The sequence below is a fragment of the Lygodium microphyllum genome, chromosome 23 (genome assembly GCF_053477565.2).
Source record: "Lygodium microphyllum isolate KBCC chromosome 23, Lygodium_microphyllum_v1.1.10, whole genome shotgun sequence".
Taxonomy (NCBI): Eukaryota; Viridiplantae; Streptophyta; class Polypodiopsida; order Schizaeales; family Lygodiaceae; genus Lygodium; species Lygodium microphyllum.
In genome coordinates, this window is record NC_141157.1 from 32387328 (window position 1) to 32410841 (window position 23514).

Sequence of the window (23514 nt, forward strand, 5' to 3'; positions counted from 1 at the left end):
GAGAACCTAGGCCCTATATATGAGAGAGAGAAGGGGGAGGGAGGAAGAATTTAATTAAAAAGGGGATGGGAAAAAGAAAGAGAGAGATTATAAGTGAGAGAGAGGGGAAGGGGTTTTAATTAAAAAAAAAGAGATTAGAGGGAGGGGAAAGCTTTAATGAAAAAGGGAAGGGAAAGAGAAAATGAGATATTGCACTTGAGAAAGAGAGAAGGGGAGGGGGTTTTGATTGAAAAAGGAAGGTTTGAAAAAAGGTAGGCTCGAGAAGCCCTCTGGAAGTTCGGGGCTTTTCAAATCTATAACTAGAGTAATATAGTAGTAAGATTAAAATAGCCTCCTTTCAATCTAATAGCTAAAATTTAACTATAAAAAGCCTCATTTTAATCTAATCTCTACAATCTATTGAAAATTGTAATAGGTTTAGGACCGATGGTTGGAACCCAACCTAATTCAAACGCAATCTTATTCACTCGAAGGCAGATCGTGCCGCTATTCGTTGGCATCACCCCCTGTAAAGGTCCTTCGATACAAACCCTTGAGAATATTCGACAGGTTGAAGCACTTTGTCTGCGTCCAAAATGGCGGAGGAAGGTGAAGCCGGAATAATCTGTCATGCAAATTCAGCTCCATTCCCCGGCATCCAGAGGTCAGTGCATGCAGACATGTGTCCATACCTTTCTCTAAACCCTCTGATAGTCCTTTGAACACTGTGACCATAAACAAGAATGGTAGGATTAACTCAGATGAAAGTTGTTCTTGCAGCTTAGGGCGAAATTATATTGACTTTCTTAAGATGACTGCCAACGTTCATGCATGTGACGTCGCTAGTCTGGAGGGCAGTTGACTGCATAGAAGGTGGAATGGTTCTGTAGCAAACCCAGGCGGCAGACAGTTGGATCTCACTAGCAATGCGATCATGCAATCTTTGTTTGTCGAATTCGGGGCTGTATTAGGTCATGTAGACTGTTCTGAGCCCAAATATATGACGAGCAGTTTGCTACTGCAGCTCTTTGCCTAGCGGAATTCCTAGTTGGTGGTTCTGACCAATTGTGTGAAGGGTGCAATAGCCCGTTAGAGGGGATGCAAGGACCTCTTTGAAAGTTTCTAGAAGATTTACAAAATTGGTGCCCCTTGTGAAATTGTTAAGGGGTTTGGTTAGTGTCTGATCAAGCTGCTTTGAATTAAAGCCTTTGTGAAGACATCAACACATTATGCTGGGCAGGCAGCGGGGCTGGTGTGGTGGATGACATGGCAAGAGAGTTGCGTGGATGGCAATGGCAACAATCATGGTGTGGAGGGTTGTGAGAAGCAAGTCGCCAAAAAACAAGTGTTGGTTGGCAGCTTGATCATAAGTGCTTATGACATGGCTTTGTTGGGAGTCCCTTTGTGGGAGTAAGCCCCTATATGTACAATGCAATGGAGGATGAGATAACCTAAAAGGGTAGAAGAGATCCTCAAATAAAAAGAAGAGATCCTCAGTTGCCTCAGTGTCCTACTTGGGATAGCTGTGGAGGGTTGTGAGAAGCAAGTTGTCAAAAAACAAGTGTTGGTGGGTAGCTTGATCACAAGTGCTTATGACATGGCTTTGTTGGGAGTCTTTTTGTGGCACTAAGTCCCTATATGTACAATGCAATGGAGGATGAGATAACCTAAAAGGGTAGAAGAGATCCTCAAATAAAAGGAAGAGATCCTTAGCTGCCTGAGTGTCCTACTTGGGATAGCTCTTCAATGCCTATTCTCGACCAATCTCTCAACAGTGATTATCCACAAATGCTCTAGATCACCCAATCTCATAAACACTCCAATTTGTTGCTGAGACATATCTTCTTGCTCCTTGTAGTATGCACGAGCAAAAGGGAAGAAAAAAGATGTTGATCTGACCATGATGCACCATGTCAAGGAATGTAGGGTTTACAAGGAGGAACACAGAGTGTGTATGACAAAGATTGAGAATTAAAACTCAAAAACACAAAAGAAGAATAAAGTAATGAATCATGAGCAATTAATCATGTTGAATTCTGATACCATGGAGTGAGTCTTAGAGTACCATGTCTCTAGGATTGGCATTGAGGCGAGCAAGTCAAGTTGATGGCACTGATCAGGGCTTGTCCTTTTGAGAGAAATTGTCCTGGTTGATTAGACGGTGGCTTGATGGAATGCTTTAAGGAGGGAGCAAAACATAGTCCTTTGGGTAAGGGATGTCAAGGAAGACACCGATGATGAAGGGCCATAGTAGAGCAAGTGAAACACAGTCTTGAGGAGCTGTTGATGACAAAGAAGATGTGGATATGTCTCTGAAATGACTGCTGCTATTATGGTGACTGCTGGGCAGCCAGCTGAAGGAGAAAACACAAAAAACTGTCTGACGCCGAAGATCAACAGTCTACCAAACATAGCAGTAGGAGGGATGCAAAATGGTCAAGGACGCTGTGAATGATGTTGCCAGCTGTCAGAGGGGCCTCTACGCTGAAACACAGGTGTAGACAGGCTGTAGGCAGCTAGGAGAAGCTGGATGTCTGGCTGAACTGTGAACAGCAGTCAAAATGCAACAGCAGTGATGCTGAATATGATGTCAACTGATCAAATGCAGCAGCTGTAGATCAGGTGTTGAGAAACCCTTTACCTGTACTTTTACATTCTATGTTCTGTGTTTAGGGTTTCACAGTGGACAGCCCCAAAAGGGGTTGGGCACCCATAGTGGGGCACCACCCTAGACAGTCGGTGCCTTCCTTCTGGGTGCCACCCTAAACAATCTCTTACCTATTTATAGGCTGCCTTTGTCACTCATTCTTTACAACTGATTCATTCAGTCCGTCACCTCTTCTCTCCAGCCTCTCCATTGTCCTCACAACCCTTTAGGAGGACGTTGTGGTTCGCGGTTCGTGGCTGTCTTCATCATCTTCCTTGCGCTACGGCATCCTTGTTCCCTTTATCACATTCACTCCATGATTTAGATCTTCATCATTTCATTCATCAGAGTTTCTTCATTCTTTTCTTCTCTTCTTAGTGTTTGCCGAGTTCACTCTCTGTTCCTCCTTGCAAACCCTATTGTCTCGCTAGTATGTCATCTTTTGACATGGTATCAGAGCTGAATCTGCTCAAACAGCGGCAAAGATCCTCCACTTCAGTGAAGGCAAAGACCGGGTGTTGGGTTTGGCATTCACTTCTCTTTTTCTTTCGTTGCATCAACACCTTACTTGGTGGCTGCTTTCCCTTGTACCTGCTATTTTCTGCTTGTTGTTATCTGCTGACAATTGGTGGCTCCTCCCTGCTGCTAGCGGCTTAGGTAGATTGTTGGCGGCTCCTCCTTGTTGCTGGTAGCTCACTATTAGTCCTTCACTGCACTCATACCCCTTTTGACACACATTGTGCAAGGCACACTCGTATCCATGGCTTATTCCCCAACAGATGACCAGTCTACTAGGTGTTTCTAGTGCATTTCACAGTGGACATTCCCAAAAATGGGTTGGGCGCCCACAGTGGGGCACCACCCTAGACAGCCGGCGCCCTCCCTCCGAGCGCCACCCCACCCTAGATAGTCTCTTGCCTATTTATAGGTTGCCTCTGTCACTCATTCTTTATGGTTGATTCATTCAGTCCATCACCTCTTCTCTCCAGCCTCTCCATTGTCCTCACTCCCCTTCAGGAGGACATTGCGGTTCGTGGTTCATGGCTATCTTCATCATCTTCCTTGTGCTACAGTACCCTTGTTCCCTTGTATCACATTCACTCCATGATTCAGATCTTCATTATTCCATTCATCAAAGTTTCTTCTCTCTTTTCTTCTTTTCTTAGTATTTGCTGAGTTCACTCTGTGTTCCTCCCCACAAACCCTACTATCTTGTTGGTACGTCATCTTTTGACATCAGGTGCCAGCTCAAGGAGCACACAAGATTGCTAGGTGGCTAGGTAGCTGACTGAAAACACACAAAACGGGTTGCAACCAGTTGCTCTGATGTTACCAGTTGCTCTGATGTTGCTAGCTGAGGGATGATGGTTGCCATGCTGTTGATGATGATGCCAGTTGTTGAGATGGTTGCCAATAGTTGAATGATGGTCGTCGCACTCAATTCAGAGTGGCTTGAGACAGCCCTAGTTATAGAAACATGAGCCAACAAAATGTTCTCTTAGGTTGTGCCTGGATGATCTCAATTATGCTTGATACTTTTAGGTTGCGCTTGGATACTTGAGGTGCATTTAATATTTGAGTTTTGGGGATGTTTAATGAGTTGAAAAAGGGTGATTATGTTAGAGTGCAGCAACTGTGGAAGCATATGACTGGATTGAAAGAAAATGAATATGGAGAGAATAGAGAGAGGAAAGGAGACAGTAGAATGTGGAAATTTGTAGTGAATGTTGAATAAAGGGATTAGATTTGTACAATGGTCTGTCCAATGTATTTATCAGAGCTCTCTCACTTGCACACATTAAAATTGGACTAATGTATGACCTCGGGCCTCAATCCTTGCATCACGGAGTGCCATATGAGCCCAATAAGGAGGAGGTCAATACTCCTCTCATCGCTTTGCCTTTGCTGAAGTCTTTGGAACATGTGGCGGTGGGGAATCTGATGGAGAAGCAATCTCATCATATGTAGGTGGCTCGTCAAGAGGCATAGGCTTTGATGTGTCACCCAAATCTCCAAGAATAGAGTGCTCCTCACCTCTCTCTATAGAGCTAGAAACTCAAAGAACTGCACATCTCGGCTTGTAAGGTGGGATTATAAAGCATGTATTGTGATTGAGAGCTGTAGCCAACGAACACTTGTTTCTTGGATGTAGGCACGAACTTATGTCTTTATTATTTGGGATGTAAACATAAGCATCATACTTGAATAGTCTGAAATAAGAAACACTTAGTTTTAGTCCAAAATATGCCTCAAAAGGAGTCATACCAACAACGATTGATGTGGGTTGATTGATTTAGGATATAGACTATGGTGGCCATTGCCTTGGCCATAGACACTGAGTTGTCTACCAATGCTTTATTATAGTTTGAGCCATCTTGGTTATACTTCTATTATTCTGCTTCAATATACCATTTTCATGAGGAATATTGGTGTTTGTAAACTCTTGATGAATCACTTGATCCAAATAGAATCGAGCCAACTCATCGAAGACAAACTCTCCATCTTGGTCAAATCTCATGATCTTAAGCTTCCACCCTTAATGATTCTCCTTGAAGATAAGCCAATGCTTAAAGTGAGAGAGAGCATTCATTTATTCACTTTAGAGTTATCCTCCTCCTTTGTTTGCATTTTTGTGTTTTGCATTCGTGATTGAGTTCTTTGTGTTTTAGTCTCGATTGTACACTCGATGTTTTCTTTTGCAAACCCTAGTATATCTCCATGGTGGTTGCTCCTTCATCAACAACCTCTCTTCATCTAGAAGTGGTGAGCCTTACATAGGATCTGGTTGATGCGGCATTGATTGCCCGATAGTCTTGAGAGTGGATTATAGATAGTGGCACTTCCTGCCGCATGATCCCTTCTCTAGATGGTATTGCCCATACGCGTTTGATACATGGCCGGCCCAATGACATTCTTCAAATATTGTGAATATGGCTTTGTCGATTTGCACAACACCCAATGGCATCTCCCACGAGGGGTTGCAAACTGCTATTGTTGACTTGCTGTTGCACCTAGCCGCATCTTTGAACTACTACTGTAAACTTTTGCTTTGCCATCCTTCCTTGTGTCCAATGGTATCTTCCAACTGCTTCTGTCCACTTGCCTTGGTGCCGATCAAAGTCATGTTGCTTTCAATGCTCTAGAGGGCCCAAAAATAGCAGGTGACAGCAATTGGAGGTTGGCGCCAGTCATTTGTTAGGCTTCATGCAGTAGACGACAATAGATTGGAGTTTCGAGGTCAAGGCCGCAGCAAATTGGAAGTGTTTCTGTGATGAAACTTTGAATTCTCTTTTTCTACAGTATTATCTTTCTTCCTTCCACCTTTCCCTAGCATATTTTTGCAATTGACAAATGGTAGCAGGTCGGCCAGCAATGAATACCCAAATAATCATTATAATGGCCACAATAAAATGCCTAAATACCCTAGTAAAGTCTTGCATAGCATAGACTCGTATATGAGCTGACTAGATTGTAACCCTCTCTCAAATCATGGGTAATGTGATACAATACAATGATACAATGATAGTGAATCATTATAGTCCATACAACAAAGACCACCATAATAGGACCATGGATACCCAAACAGTGGGTGAACAAGCCACCACCAAGGGGCCTTGGAGAGAACTTGAGTGTCGATGTCGATCGTACCAGAACTTGAAAAATAGAGAAGACATAAGAGATCTTTGTGTTTGTCAACAATGTCTTGCAGTAGTATACAAGACCATCTTGTCAAAAATGCCTTTGAACATACGTGACCATGGATTCCCCGCCTTTGGCCAAGACCGCTAAAGTGGCCCCTCATGTGAGCTTGGACTATGAGCCAATCCCGCTCTTTGTCAACTAATAGGCTATCATGAACCTGGATGTCAATCCTAGCTCTAGGATTTGAACATGCTAGACTTTAGTCGATGCCTTAGGAAAGTCCCTCTTTGGAACTTGTGCACTTGTATACTTCTATAGATGAGGTTGACTTGTCCCATTTCACCACCCTCTCACACTCCCTCTGGCTTTGGAGAGTCGTGAGGGATGAATGTATCACCAGTACTAGAAAGTAGGAGGGGGGGGTGCCAAGCCCTTTCTGCTACTTGAAGAAGATGATCTGTGCCTTGGCCAGAGAATTTGAGTTGGAGTGTGCGCATGAGGATGACTCACTAGGGGAGTCCGGATCTTGCTTCCTTTTTTTCCTTGAAGTTGCTAACTTTTTGCAATCCTCATACAAATGTCCCTTACCATAGTGATAACATTGGTCCTTCGACTTCTTCTTTTGATCACCTCTCTTTGAAGCTGTAAAGGCCTCACTGGAACCACTAGACATGTTGGAAGCCTTTCTTGTAATTGCAAAGACGTCTCATGCTTAAGAAGCATCGAGGACATTTGTAGAAAACTTATAGGTGTCGATGACATTTGAGCCCTCAAAGCATTGGCTACTCCATCAGACTGTGGGGGGGAGTTGATGGAGCATAGTCCCCACAAGATGAGCCTCTAGAAGGGCGGACTGCATGTGTTGAAGCTGGTCTTGTACTTGTGTGACACGAAGGAAGAAAGACTAATAGTATCCTTCGGCTCGAACTTTATCTGTTGGGGTTGTCCATAAAGGGTAACGACATGTATAGGTAAAGTAGCCTCGTACAACATTTGAAGCTTTGCCCAAATCGCTGGAGAGGTCTTGCAGGAGGTGACCATCGGAAGGACTTATTTAGAGATGCAATGAAGAAGAGCAGAAGATGCACGGGCATCATCAGTATCCCATGTGAGCACCACTTCATAGTTGTCCTCATCAAAATTAGATGAAAGAGTAGGACGCTCACAAGCTCCAGACACAATGTAGTAATGTACCATAACTGCTTTTGCATAAACTATGGTTTCATAACATCACTCTATGTTAGGTAATTAGGGCCATGTAATTTGTCATTAGTAGAACAATAGGGGGAAGCCATATGGAGAGAATAGGAAGAGAAAATAAAGGAACGAGGAGGAGGAGAGAGAGTACAGCCAAACCAATAGCATAGATTGCACTAAATAGAGTTCACACGCAATGTACACAAGCTGATCACAAAAACACAATATTGAAATCACAAATATGTGCAGGAAACCAGCCAAAAGGTGTCGCTCAGCACTGTACCACTAGTAGATGCTGAAAATGCAGGTATGCTGAGCAAAAGATAGCAATCATCAGTAGCTCAAGAGCCGCTTGGAGCGGCACATAGGAAGCAAACTGAAAATGCAGCTATAGGAGTACAAAATGCAGGTCAGAGATGCATTGAATGCGGCAAACATAGATCTATAGGGCTGACAACAACACGATTTGCAGCAAGAGGAGGTTGCATGATCAGCAAAGAGCAATGGAAGACTTGAAATCAGCAAAACATAGCAATAGGAGTGTGGATCCTGAAATTTGATACCATTTCAAAGTGGATGCAACAATGGAAGCATAAATAGATGCTAAATAAATTGCTGAACACAAGGATAGAAGGGAAAAATGCAGAAGAACACTGGGAAGAAAAGAACTTAGAAGAATGCTCGGGAAATGGAATCCATATACCAAACACGAGAAAGTTGTGTACAATAGTGAGTCATTGGCTGCGTAGGCAAAGGCATTGGCTCCCTATCTCCAATAGAACTTGTAGGTGATGGATGTTTGACTTAGGAGGGAGCCCAGGATATAAAGGCAAAAAGAGTGCCATAAATGGCAACAAGTTGGCCAAAAATAAATGCCCAAATAATCATCATAATGGCTACAATAAAATGCCTAAATACCCTAGTAATGTCCGGCATAGCACGAACTCACACATGAATTGACTAGATTGCTAACAAATTTCAGCCAAATTGGGTGGACAACAGAGAAATTACTGCTGTAAGCCCTAATTTACAGCAGTAATTAGGGTTTAATAGCCACCTTGGGATTTGTGCTAGAAATTGAAGGTTTAGTATGTTGAAATTCAATTGTTAGGGATTCTAGAAGTCAGCCCATGCCAATTAGATTTCGGGCTAAATTTGACCCGGCAATGGTCAACTGAAGTCAGATCTTGGGGAAAATCAAGGGGTAAACTGACAAGAAACTTGTTGGTTAGTTGAGACAGCAAGGGGCTATTGGATAACAAAGGAGATCGAAGGAATCTCAAGTGTACTTCATCCAATTACAATCAATGGGGTCAACAAGTTATCCATTGCCCAAGATTAATGTGGTAAAGCATGCATTTCGGTTTATATGATTTGTTTACTTGCTGTAATTATTGCTTAATTAGGTTATTATTGTGAGAATTGCAATGGAAAGGAAAGAGAACACAAAGAGGAGAAGAAAGAGAGAGTGCAAGTGAGAGAAGGAACAATGTGACTGCAATGGTTGAAGGTTCAAGGCTGCAACGGTTAGCTCCAATACTTAAGGAGATGTGGATCCAAGGGTAGTAGGAAGAGTGCCAATGCCGATGAAGTCCATTGATGAAGAATGCTAGCCAAGGAGCAAGACTTCCTCTTTAGATAAAAATCCAATAAAAGGGAAGGCTACCAAAGGCAAATGAAAATGGAGTGGCCTTGAACAGATCACTCTTGAAAACTCTAGTTAGGGAAGGTTTAACCAAGCCTCTGACCCAGCTATGAGACGAAAGCGAGGAACTATTGAAGGTGCCATAAGTTGCATAGAAAGAATAGGTACCAAGGGCTAAGTGTCAAGGGATGGTGGTTTGATGATGAAAAAAAGAGGTTGCCACATAAAGGGAAGGTCCAAAGTAGACTGGAGGCTTAAAGTAACTCCTCACAATCTTGGGAATCCCCCTTTGAAACCCAAAGGACTAGGGAATCCATAGCTGTATCATCGGTATCATACCCCTTTGCACAATTGGGAATAGGTGTGGCAATAGAAAGCTATTTTGGAGAGCCTTGCACAATGGAAGGGAAATGGAGCATGGGTAATGTCACAAGAGTGGCTCTTGTAGAAGAATCCTCAATAAAGATGGCCGGTTTTGTGAAGATAACGTGGGTCCCAAGTCTAGGAAGGCCATGAACTCAGAGAAGATGGAAGCTGAAGTTTGGAACATGTAGCCCTAGGGCCTTAGAAATGGAGCTCGATGGACAGTTAGACAATAAGGCAAGGTGCCAAGACCACTAATAGGCACTGAAGAGATGTCCCTAACAACGATGATACCCTTTGATGGATAGAGATCTTGTAACAAATCACCTCATGGAGTCATAGGACTCCATGCATCACAATCAATGAGCCAAGGCCGCTCAGAAGGTGAGAGAGTTGAAGAAGGCTTGTCCACTTGATGAATGTGTAGAAACACAAACTTGCTGGTAATAGCGGGTGACGAAGTATAGGTAAATGAAGGATCCAATGCCACTCTTTACTCTTGATGTACTTCTTCTCGGGATGCGAGGTCTTTCCATAATGAGGACACATGGGATATCCTTGACACTTTTCCACAAATTTGTATTAGAGTCGGAAGATGACTCCAACTTTTGCCTCTCTTATTTTTTTTGCTTGGCTTGTCTTGTACTTGGAGATAAGGTAGCATAAGCATGGCCATGTGCACGGGCGTTGCAAGAATTTGTCTCATCGTGATGCACATCTAGCTCAAGTACCAATGGGATTAGCTTCTTCTAAGTAAAAGTCTCTAGGCTACAAGAAGTGAAGATTGGTGTAAAACACATCATACGTTAGTGATGAGAGATGAGCGAGAAGTGTCACAACTAGGTCCTCCAAAGAAATGTACGTACCAAGGAATGCAAGCTCTACAGAACATTGTCGTAGCTTCAACTTGAGAGATACTCCATGCCCAAAAGTTTTGATTCGGTAGAGATGCCAATCTCGTCTAAATCTCTGTGGTGGTGTAGATACGTCTTACATGCACGAGCGCAGAATCTGCACAACTCAGAAAGAGAAAAGAGGAGGCTTTGGTATTCAACCAGTCCCATAAAGCTACTGAATTTGAGATCACGGCATTGTAGGGATCCATGGTGGGTCAAGGTATAGGGACAATAACAAAATCCCAAAGCTAATAGGTGTTGAGGAGGCACTCCATTCGACATGACCATAGAGGGTAGTTTGTCCCATTTAGCTTGTTGGATGCAAGTAGAGAGGGTAGGATTGGTACTTGCTCAAGACATGCCGTCAATGCCTATCGGGGAATGGAAGCCCCAGAAGAGTGTAGAGGGAAAGAGTTATAAGATGGTGGTTGGTGTGAATAATCCGAACCATACAATCCTCCAAAGCATACATGTCAGCCATAGATGCTCTCCAATAAGTATTTACAAGAAAACAAAGAAGATGCTGCTATAGGATGGAAAATAACTGTCATGAGGACATGTATTTTTGAAACCTCACTTAACATGTGGATTAATTTTTAACCACATGGTTAAGTAAATGTTGCATATGTGAGGTATAATTGGGGTTAGAGTAAATTTACGAGCTCAGGACCTAAGGAAATCACGGGATGTCAAAGGCAAAAGTTGCTATAAGTTATGCCACATATGTACTTGGTGGTAGTTGTTGGCCTAGGTCATTCATTTGGCCATAAGTGTCAGTTGGTGACACTAGAGAAGTGACGTTTAATGGTACCTAACGTCAATGTGATGGCCAAAGATCGCATAGACATACTCGGGAATGGAAGTTGCCTAGCCAATTGAATTATTGGCTAATCAAATTATTTTTCAGGGCATTGAAATAATTATTAGATTAATTTTTAGTATTTAAATACTGACAATTAATATTTAATTATGGATAATGTTGGAAAAACCATTTGGGAAGGTTGCCACTGGTCAAAAATGCCCATGCAAGACTGAAAAATGTCTTTAGAGGTTGGAGAGAGCCATGAGTGAATTCAGCCTGCAAGAGAGAGGGAGGAGATGCTATTGGTTTGATTTGCAGCCATTGGAAGACCTCTGAGGCAGCCAGGAGTAGGAGAAGATCAATCGACAACAGGTGATAGCATCTACAGGTTGTTGAGATTGTTAGCCTGCTCTTTATCAGTCTCAGTCTGTCATCTCCTGGTTGTGAGCTCCTGTCAGAGTCTGACAGGAGACAGAGGAGCTCTGTCAGGTCATTTTGGTGGCTGCCCTAGTCAGCCAGCAGCCTTGGGTGTTTTACAGCCCAATCTGGGCTGTTTTTGTCCAGACTGCCCATTTTCTGGGCAGTCGGCCAGATCTGGCCAAAGTCGGCCAGATCTGGCTGGTCGGCCAAATCTGGCCAGGTCGGCCAGTTTGCTGGCCTGGGGGCTATTTATAGCAGCCCCCCCAGTCAGTCCAGCATTATGCTCTGCAGGTACAGCACTGCTCCCGTCGCCTCCGTCTCCGGCATTGGTTCTGCCACTGCTTCCAGTCTGTCCTGGTTCCCTCACTGACGCTCCGGGCTGCGTGCAGGGACTGTTCTGTCCATTCCAGTGTATTCAGCATTCATCTCAGTCAGTGCAGACTTTCTTCCTTCATTCTCTGCTTTCTCTCTCCTCTCCTCTGTGTTCGTGTTCTTCTTCCGTTGCGCACTCTCACATGGTATCATCGCCTGATTGAGAGCACGGAGGACATACCCTCAGGAGTGAGATACCCTGCTGCTGCTGCCAACAGATCAACCACAGCCAGGCGACTGCTACAGGAGGCTGTCCAGCCTGCGTTTGCTGCCCACGCTGACTGCAGAGGCTGCCACGTCATCCAGCGACGCAGCAACCCTGCGTTTTCCACCAGGTTGCCTCTCCTGATGCTGGGCGACCTCCCTACAGGCTGTGTTTTGCTGTTCTGTAGGTCGCTTCCACCTCAGGCGGCCCTTTTCCTGCTGGAGACCTCTATCCGGGCTGTTTCCTGGTGCTGGTGGTCTCTTCTTTGGTGTTCGACATCAGTTCTCTTTGCGTTTTGCAGATCCAGGTGTTAGCAGGCACTCTCTGCCTGCGTCTTGGTGGTTGGTGACCACATTGCTGGTCCTATTTCGACAGCAGCACAACTTTGTTTGGTATTTTGCAGATTGGAAGATGTCTTACCAGTTTTCAGGCTTTGAAGACTCAGAGGACGAGCTTCTCTCTCATCATTCCTCTGAGCGGAGGCAGGATTATCGTGAAGTTCGACATCGAGAAGAACCTCCTCGCACTCGTCCTTCTTCAGTCCATGCATCTCAGAGGGTTCCATCTACTGCGAAGGTTTCTTCAGTGAAGACTGCTTCAGATGTGCGGATGCCTTCCTTGATTCCCTCTATTCAGGTGCCGATTCTCCCTTCCTTTCCGAAGGAAGATAAGTTGGATGGTTCCAACTACTCCCTATGGTCGTGCAAGGTGGCTTGGATCCTTGATACCTTTGACCTTTGGGAGCTTGTTTCTTCGCCCATCGATCGACCCCCCGTGGATTCGTCCGATGGCACATCTATGGACCGTGCAGCCTTATGGGATAGGCTTAACTCTCGAGCCCGTTCCTTTCTTTTTATGAGTCTACATGATTCTGTTCTTGTACATGCTCACAGGTTACAGACCGCGGCGGAAGTGTGGACAAAGCTTGCGTCTTTGTATCAGCACAAGACATTTGCTCACAAGATTTCCTTGGAGAAGAAGTTGCGGATGCTCAGTCTTGATGGTTCTTCTTCCATGAAGGAGCACATCACGAAGATGGAGGATATGCGAGGCGAGCTAGCCTCTCTTGGTCGTCTGATATCGTCTGAGGATATGGCAATGATTTTGTTGACTCAGCTGCCATCACCCCGTTATGATGTCTTCTACACCAGCCTCATCACTTCGAGGACCCGTGAGACACTCCTATGGGAGGAGCTTTCCCCGCTTGTCTTGGAGTATGACGAGAGACTCAAAGAGGTGGGAGCCAGTGGCTCCACCAAGGCATTTACGGCCGGCACAGGTGGCGGCAAGAAGAAGAAACAAAAGAAGGAGAAGGCCAAGGACAAGAAGGAAGAGGACAAGAAGGATGCGAAGGAGAAGAAGCCTAAGTGTCCCCATTGTGGGAAGGGCACTCATCCCGAGGAGAAGTGTTGGCAGAAGTATCCCCATTTGAAGCCTAAGGAGAAGGACTCGAAGGCGGCCCCAGCCACAACAGAATCTGCGTTTGTGCATGTCTTTGTTGAGGAAGACACTGCCCTAGCTTCTACCACACAGGAGAAGCCTTGGCTTTGTCAGAAGTGGTGCAGCAATGGAAGCGTAAAGAATATGCTGAAATAAATGCTGAAACACAAGACAGAAGAAAGAATGAACACAGTAGACAGATGAGAACTCAGATGTATGCTCGGGAAATAGAATCCATATCGAACACGAGACAACAGCATACAACGGTGAGTCACTGGCTGCGTGGGCTCCTCAGCACCGGCTCCTCTCTCCCAGAAGGATCTCCACTGATGGCTGAAGTACAAAAGACTGTGGAGGAGGAGCCCTATAAATAGCCACAAAAAGTGGGGAGCATAAAATGCAGTCGGCCAGCATTTAATGCTGGTCGGCCAGCAACAAATGCTAAATAATACATCATAAATGGCCACAAAAATGTGCCATAAAATACTGCATAAAATGTCCAGCCTCTGCACACAGACTCACACCATGAGCTGACTAATATCTGCTAACACCCTCTCTCAGATCATGTGTGATCGGATACAATGAAATAGTACAATGATGGAGAATCATAAACTACACAACAAATAAACACCAGAAGGACCATGGATGTCCAAGCGGTGAGTGGCCAGCCCACCACCAAGAAGCCTCGGAGAGTATCTGATGTCGATGTCGATCATACCAACAACACCTGAAAATAGAGAAGACTCATAGCAGCTCTCTGTGTAATGTCACCTATGTCACTCAGGACATACAAAGCCAATCTGCCAAACATGTCTCTGAACATGTGACCATGGAGTTCCCGCCTTTGGCCAAACCACCAAAGTGTCCCCTCATGTGAGCTCCAGACGAAAGCCTCTCGCTCTCTGTCAAGAAGAACAGCTCAACATGAACCTAGAAATCAACTCCAGTCTCTAGGATTTCACTGCCAGATACCGTCGATGCGTCAGGGACGTCCCTCTCTGGAACCTGTGCACCTGTATCAAAATATAGATGAGGCACTGCAGCCCCACCAACACCCGCTCACACTCCCTCTCTGGCATCGAGGAGTCGTGAGGGATGACCGCATCACCACCACTAGAAAGCAGCCGAGGAAGGGGCCACCAAGCCCTTCCCGCGATTCGAAGAAGAGGATCCCTTCTGCGCCTTGGACTTCTCCTTGGTCGGAGGATCGGAGTCGGAGTCTGATGAAGGAGAGGACTCATCGGTAGAGTCAGCATCCCGCTTCGTCTTCTGCTCCTTCTTCCTGGAAGCCGCTAACTTCTTGCAGTCCTTCCGCAAATGTCCCTTCTTGCCACAGTGATAACACTGGGGCTTCGACTTCTTCTTTCCGTCACCCCTCTCTGAAGCTACATAAGCCTTACCTCCATAATGTGCCGGAAGCCGCCCCTGTAATCTCAAGGATGCCTCATGCTCAAGAAGCATCGAGGTCATATGTGTAAAACTGACAGGAGACGATGTCTGCGCCCGCAAAGCATTGGCCACTCCATCAAACTCTGGGGGGAGCTTGTAGAGGACCGTCCTGACAAGATGCACCTCGGGAAGAGCAGATTGCATGTGCCGAAGCTGGTCTTGTACCTGCGTAACACGAAGAAGAAAAGACTGAATAGTATCTTTCGGCTCAAACTTCATCTGCTGGAGCTGGCCATAAAGTGTGACGGCTCGCATGGTGGAAGGTGCCTCGTACATTTGCTGCAACTTCTGCCATACTTCAGGAGATGTCCTACACGAGGTAACCGCCGGTAAGACCGCTTTAGAAATACACCGAAGCAACGCCGAGTAAGCACGGGCATCGTCCGAATCCCATGTGAGCACCGCTTCCTCATGGTTGTCCTCATCAAAGTCTTCAGGAAGAGGAAAAGGACGGAGAGGTCGAGCAAGAGCTCCACAGACGATGTACCATAGCCGCTTCTGCACAAACCAAGCTTTCATGACAGCACTCCATGTGAGGTAATCAGGGCCATGTAACTTATCATCAGATGAGGTGCACGGAGGGGCCATCTGGAGGAGGTAGAAAAGAGAAGTAGAAGAAAAGAGGGTCGTTGGGAGAGTGAGCACAGCCAAAACGCAACCAAAAACACCAAAAATAGTGAGTTCACATGCAATATAACCCAAAGGCTGACCAAAATAAGCCAAAAGCTGCTGCACAAAGTCAAAAAATCAGTCAAAAACTGCCAAAAACAGCAAAAACGGCCTGAATAATCAGAAAAACAGACAAAAATAATGCTGTAAACAGCAAAACACAGGCTGCAAACTGAAGAAACAGGGTCTAAAGACTGTTGCCAGCAGGTTGATGAAGGAAACACGGGCAGCAAAGAGTGGAACAGCAGTAAACGCAAATCTGACCAGAAAAACGCAAAACGCAAATGCTGAAACACTGTCGCCAGCAGCAAATCAGCAGTCGCCAGCAGGAAGGACAGCCGCCTGATCAGCAAGAAGGGTGTAAATCCTGAAAACAGCAAGAAAACACAGCACAAATAGGTTGCAGCCTGAAATCTGATACCATGTCAGAAGTGGTGCAGCAATGGAAGCGTAAAGAATATGCTGAAATAAATGCTGAAACACAAGACAGAAGAAAGAATGAACACAGTAGACAGATGAGAACTCAGATGTATGCTCGGGAAATAGAATCCATATCGAACACGAGACAACAGCATACAACGGTGAGTCATTGGCTGCGTGGGCTCCTCAGCACCGGCTCCTCTCTCCCAGAAGGATCTCCACTGATGGCTGAAGTACAAAAGACTGTGGAGGAGGAGCCCTATAAATAGCCACAAAAAGTGGGGAGCATAAAATGCAGTCGGCCAGCATTTAATGCTGGTCGGCCAGCAACAAATGCTAAATAATACATCATAAATGGCCACAAAAATGTGCCATAAAATACTGCATAAAATGTCCAGCCTCTGCACACAGACTCACACCATGAGCTGACTAATATCTGCTAACAGGCTTGTTGACAGTGGAGCATCTTCACATATGACCTTCTGCCAGGATTGGCTTCAAGATATTCATTCCAGAGGGGGTACAGTCACCATTGGTGACAATTCTACAGTTCCTGTTCGAGGCGTGGGGACTTTACCTATGTTTTTTGACAGGCGGTCTTCCTCCGCCAAAGTTCTCTATGTCCCTGATTTGGGTTTTAACCTATTATCTGTGCATGGTCTTACTTAGTTAGGTACCCGAGTCATTTTTACTCAGGATGCAGTCACAGTGGAGGATGCTTCTACAGGTGATGCTCTTTGGACAAGTACACAGGAGGGTGGGCTTTATACGCTCACAGCCTTGGCAGCACGGACTTCCCATGAGCTTGGGCTGCTTTGGCATGCTCGGTATGGTCATTTGAACCTCGATTCTCTTCGCCGGGCTTCTAGGAGGCAGATGGTGGAGGGACTTCCTGATTTCCGTCCTCTTCACACTTTGTGTCCTAGCTGCTTGAGGGGCAAGCAGCACAGGCAGCCTCACCCGCAGGTTGCTTCAAGGAGGGCTACTTCTCCGCTTGAGTTGGCTCACACCGACCTTTGCGGACCTATGGGCACGGCCTCCCTTGGGAAGGCCAAGTATTTGATGCTGATTGTGGACGACTTTAGTCGTTATGTGTGGCCATATTTCTTGGAGTACAAGAGCGAGGCGTACTCCCGTTTCTGTGAGTGGCAGGTGTTTGTGGAGACCCAAACAACTTCCAAGGTTCGTGGCGTTCGAGCTGATCACGGTGGCGAGTTCACTTCTCACCTTTTCTCTCAGTTTTGCAGGGATCATGGTATTCGGGTGGAGTATTCCCATCCGAACACACCATCAGAGAATGGTGTGGTGGAGTGTGCGAATCGGACCATGATTGAGATGGCCCGATCTATGCTGGAGCATAGGAGTCTTTCTCATTTCCTTTGGGGTGAGGCGGTGGCTACAGCGGTGCATATTCGCAACCGCTCTCCGACTTCGGCGTTACAGGACATGACTCCGTATGAGGCTTTCTTTGGGAAGAAGCCTTCCGTGTCCCATTTTCGCATCTTTGGGTGCGATGCTTTTGTCCATGTGGACAAGAAGAAGAGGATGACGAAGTTCGACTCTAAGTCGAGAAAGCTTATCTTCGTTGGTTATAGTACGACCACGAAGGGATATCGGCTCTACGACCCGACGATGCGGAAGGTTGAGGTGAGCAGGGATGTGATCTTTGATGAGGCTTCGGCCTCTGAGGATCCGATTGATGGTTCTATTACAGATGTTTCTTCATCATCGACGGACCCCCCCCCCCCCCCCCTTCTCTCCCTTCCCTTCCTTCCAAGATGCCTCTTAGCACTCCCTCTATTCCTCCTCCTTCGGCTTCCCTTTCCCCTTTGGTGGATGTGCCTTCGTCTTCTACGAGCTCTTCTACCGCCACTTCGGGATCTTCACGGGATATACAGTCTTCTTCAGATGCGGAGGATCTACCTTCTTTCGGTGAGGGGGAGTCCCTCTTCGATTTGGGTGCTTTACAGGTTCCGGAGACTCCCCAGTCTCCCTCACAGCCGCAGGAGTCTCTCAGGATTCCTTTATGGTATCGCCGGCTCATGTAGGATTTAGGTGTTACTCGCTTTCCTGCTTCTTCTTCAGGTCCACGTCGATCAGCACGTTTACAGGTCCAGTGGGACAGTTCACTATGTGTAAACTATGCTCTTATGTCACAGATTCTTTAGGATTCCGAGCCTTCCACTGTGGAGGAGGCTCTTGCACAGGATATTTGGAGACAGGCTATGCAGGCCGAGCTCGATTCCATCGAGCGAAACCATACGTGGGAGCTTGTACCGCGTCCCGCGAAACGGAAGGTGATTGGTGTAAAATGGGTCTTTAAGACCAAGTATCTTGCAGATGGCTCCTTGGACAAGCATAAGGCTAGGCTTGTTGCCAAGGGTTTTGCTCAGCGTGCAGGGTTGGATTACTTTGAGACTTTTGCTCCTACAGCTAGGATGTCTACCATCCGAGTTCTTTTGGGCTACTCACCACCGTTGGCCTGTCTTCTGATGGACGTCAAGTCTGCTTTTCTGAATGGCGTTCTTGAGGAGGAGATTTATGTTACACAGCCTCCTGGTTTTCTTGTGCAGGGAAAGGAGGATCATGTCTACAGGCTGCGGAAGGCTCTTTATGGCCTAAAGCAGGCTCCTCGTGCTTGGTACCAGCGGATTGACCGCTTCTTTCTATAGAGTGGCTTTGCGCGCTCCGCTTATGATCCCAACCTCTACTTACGGGTTGTGGATTCCCTTTCGGTGTTCCTTATCCTATATGTGGATGATCTTATCATTACAGGGAGCGACACTCAGCAGGTGGAGCATACACGGTCCATTCTTCAGCAGGAGTTTGACATGACGGATCTAGGGATCCTTCACTTCTTTCTAGGTCTGGAGATCTATCAGATGGAACAGGGCATTTTTATCTCGCAGCACAGGTATATCTCCGAGCTTCTTTCGGAGTTTGATATGGCCGAGTGTCAGCCTATCTCGTGCCCCATGGACCCCGAGTCCAAGCTTTTGACAGCTGGAGTTCCTCTTACCGATCCCACCCGTTACAGGTGCCTTGTCGGCTCTCTTATCTGGCTGCTTCACACTCGGCCGGATATCTCTTTTGTGGTGGCCTTATTGTCTTCCTTTATGCAGACTCCTATCCAGGATCACTGGCAGGCTGCCTTGCGGGTTCTTCGCTATTTACAGGGGACTCGATCCTTCGGGATTATGTATGGAGATGGGATTACCGTTTCTGGATGGAGTGATTCTGATTGGGCAGGTGATGTGGATTCGCGACGATCCACTACAGGTTATGCTTTCACCCTTGGATCTGGTGCTGTCTCTTGGAGCAGCAAGAAGCAGCCTACTGTGGCACTTTCTTCTACAGAGGCTGAGTATCGGGCCCTATGTTCGACCGCTATGGAGGCAGTTTGGCTCCGTCGCTTACTCGCGGAGATTGGCTTTTCCCAGACCGGACCTACAGAGCTGCGTGTGGATAACCAGAGTGCTCTTGCTCTGGCCAAGAACCTGGTGTTTCATGCTCGCACGAAGCACATTGAGGTTCAGTATCACTATGTTCGAGAGCGGATCGTGGATTCGGAGCTGGTGGTGGTCTATTGTCCTACGGCGGCCAATGCAGCTGATCTCTTTACGAAGCCGTTGCCTCAGGCTTCTTTGCTTCATCACATGCGGTTCTTGGGTCTTCAGACTCTCCCAGGAGTTGAGAGGGGGTGTTAGCCTGCTCTTTATCAGTCTCAGTCTGTCATCTCCTGGTTGTGAGCTCCTGTCAGAGTCTGACAGGAGACAGAGGAGCTCTGTCAGGTCATTTTGGTGGCTGCCCTAGTCAGCCAGTAGCCTTGTGTGTTTTACAGCCCAATCTGGGCTGTTTTTGTCCAGACTGCCCATTTTCTGGGCAGTTGGCCAGATCTGGCCAAAGTCGGCCAGATCTGGCTGGTCGGCCAAATCTGGCCAGGTCGGCCAGTTTGGCTGGTCGACCAGTTTGCTGGCCTGGGGGCTATTTATAGCAGCCCCCCCAGTCAGTCCAGCATTATGCTCTGCAGGTACAGCACTGCTCCCGTCGCCTCCGTCTCCGGCATTGGTTCTGCCACTGCTTCCAGTCTGTCCTGGTTCCCTCACTGACGCTCCGGGCTGCGTGCAGGGACTGTTCTGTCCATTCCAGTGTATTCAGCATTCATCTCAGTCAGTGCAGACTTTCTTCCTTCATTCTCTGCTTTCTCTCTCCTCTCCTCTGTGTTCGTGTTCTTCCGTTGCGCACTCTCACAGAGATAGGACAATAGTAGGGAATGACTGATTTTCTTTAATTCTTTACATCTACAAGATGTTGAGACAATGCAGTAGCAGTAAATGACAAATTTTCTTCAGTTCTTCGCGAAGAAAGTATGAATTTTCTCTCTCAGCATTCTCTCTCATCTCCCAACCTTTCTATAGGCTTGCTTCAAAGATTACAGCATTGAGATTACTAGAGGCCAAGAAATTTCAGATTTCTCTGTTGTAAACCCTAATGTTTGCAGCAACCTCAGGAAGCGGGCCAAAAATTGGAAGCTCCAAGACTTGGATTAAACAAGACTGAAGCTGTTTTTAGTCAAATTCAAGTGGAGGGACCAACAAATCAATGAATTTGGGGCATTTTCCATCTCCATCAAAGCGGGTGAAGGGCAATTGACTGCTCAAATCAAGGGACAAATCAGATTGAAGACTTGTTGGTCGTTTTGGGAAGCAAGGGAAGTCGGAATACCGAAAGGAATTGGGAGAATCCCATTGTACATCAACTTCTTCTTTAATTAAGTTAAATAAATACTGAAAGGGGCTCCAGTTTTGGGGCCAACAGGGTGTCCAATGTCCAAGATTATATGGTAAAGTGTGCATTTTAGTTTTGTGAATTTGTTAATTGCTGTAAATAGTGCTTAATTAGGTTATTTACCACCCTATCCGAGGAGGAAGGCTGGTTTCAGCAACCAATAAGAGGTATCCTAGAAGTAATCAGGGTCCATTGGGCCACTGTACAGAAGAAGATTGACATAGGCAATGTAAGACGGGGAGTATCTGATACCAAAAGTAACATACAATGTTGGGCAGAGAGGGATGGCTGCTGTAAATGCAGATATCCAGTTAAGAAGAGACTAAAAGGACACTTGTCTCACGCTGCCCAACACATGTAAATGGTTGCCTAGGTCAGAAAGGCCCAGCCCAGAATGAAATGCAGCAACAAAGAGAGAGTTTCTGTGCCTGAAAACAGGCCGTCCACTGTGCAAAATGTGCTGTCCAAGTGCTTTTAAATGCTTTTTCGGGCTTCTTTAAGGAGTGTAATCTAGGCACTAATGCATGTAATTTGAGATTAATGCATGCCTTAATTTTAGTGGCACAACACACTGTACCAAGAAATCAGAGAGCAAAATTGGTGATCTCTGATAAAGGGACGAAAAGAAGTATGGCTGCAAATTCTCGGGAGTCATGCATACCCATTGTTACTTCCTTTGATTAGAGTCTTGTGTTTAGAAAGAAAGAAGAGCTTTGACAAGAGCATTGGCCTTGAGGCTCGAGAAGGTGTGCAGATGAAGAAAATTAGCAGCAAAAATGACTTCTTTTGGTGTTGCTATAGCAATAGAAAGTCTCATGTCTATATCCTTCTTGTTGTACATGATATTAGCTTCTATTTGGGACCTTGTGTGCTTGAAACATTGAGAATAGGTGGGGCATGCATGCTGTCTTTGTAGTCAAATGTGTCCCTATTTCTTTAAATAACTAGATATTGGACTACAATTTTATACAATAGAAAATCCCATAAAATGATCCGCAGTAATTTGATTGTGCTTTTTTTCTAGTGCTTTGTGTGTGTCCATGTGGTGTGCTATATGTTATGCCTTGCCTTGTGTTACCTGCCAAATATAGTAATGATCTAGTAGAGGGTTATAATGGCCTGCTCCCTTATTTTTTGATGTCTTGATGGCATTTGTGTAGTCTGTTTCTGAATTTGAGATTGGGAGAGCTATTAAAATTGAAAACAGACACATTCTTGAACTTCTACATTGAAACTACCATGTATATTTTAGATGATAAATAAAATCTTTGATCTGTAGATTTTTGCTTCAGTACCAAAGTTATTGTATATCTCTTCAATAGTTCAGAATCTTAACATCCAAAGTGTTGTAGGATAATATTATCATGCTTGTCATAAAAAAGCATTGCAGATTAAAAACCAAGGCTTAGTTGAAAACAGAAAAGGGGAGGCGGTTAATTGATGCCAAATTATCAACTCTATGAAAGCTTACTTTTCCTTCTTGGCATTATAGCTGGCCCTAATTTAGATTCTAGTTGTATGCTGTAGTCTCCAATCTGCATTTATAGTTCTACAGACAAATGTTTCTTTGATTGGAAACTCACTTTTAAAATCTGTGTGGAAGCTTGATGCTAGGAGGTTCAGAGGTTTTTTCTTCTGTGACACGAGTGTTTATGGGGGTGATTCGGTGGATGTAGTACCAAATTGTATGGTGATAAGCTTGTTCTGAGAGGTGTGAAGTTTCATGGTTATCATGGTGTCCACGAGTCAGAAAAACAAGTTGGACAAACTTTCTCAGTTGATATGGATGCCTGGTTGGATATGCAAAGAGCTGGAAAAACAGATGACCTGGATGATACTGTGAGCTACACTGCTCTTTACAGGTGGGAATTTTGTAAGGAAATTCTTGAATCACATTTTGGTATGCTCATCTGAATGGCATGTTATGTGCTCTCACTAACAAGAAATGATTATTGAATTTTCAGGACCATAAAAGATGTAGTAGAAGGAAATGCTTTTGACCTTGTGGAGACATTAGGCAATTCTATTGCTGAGGAAGCATTCAAGAAGTTTCCCCGCATTACTCATGTACGAGTTCGCATTGGTAAACCTCAAGTTGCAGCTGAGAAAATGGCTGATTTTCTAGGTATAGAGATTTTCCGAGTATCACCACTCACAGTGTGTCATTAGATGTGTAAAACACAGGTGAGTGTTCTACAGTCAAAGAGAATACTCAAGAACTTCGATATTTCTACTTATTTTGTAAGACACTTGTCTTTTACACCATGAAGTTGTCTCCTCCCCTCCTCCATGGTGGCGGCGCCACATTGTAATATTTTCGAGGCCAAAAGGATAATATGCAATAAGGGCAAATTTTTTAAAACTTATCCCCTCCTTTCCCTAGCCGACGGTCGTGCTGGAGGAGAGGGAGGGGAGGCACGATGATTGTGCACCGTGCTGGAGCTCATGGAAGGCTTGATGCTCATGCATCAGGCCACGTGGGGGAGGGGAGGTACCTCTCCCTCTCCCTATAAAACCCATCGCCATGGGAGCTGGAAGGAGGGAGCTAGGAGTCGTGATGCCGCCAGTTTGAGGAGGGTA

General features: G+C 45.5%; 1 protein-coding gene across 1 annotated transcript; it reads left to right on the forward strand.

Annotated features, from left to right (window-relative positions):
* Positions 1–411: 411 nt before the first annotated feature.
* LOC148016029 (dihydroneopterin aldolase 2-like) lies at positions 412–23303 on the forward strand. The gene is made up of 3 exons (XM_087664116.1): positions 412–643; positions 22611–22796; positions 22899–23303. The coding sequence occupies exons 1-3, from the start codon at positions 576–578 to the stop codon at positions 23101–23103; spliced, it is 459 nt and encodes a 152-aa protein (XP_087520242.1). The 5' UTR covers positions 412–575; the 3' UTR covers positions 23104–23303.
* Positions 23304–23514: the final 211 nt, after the last annotated feature.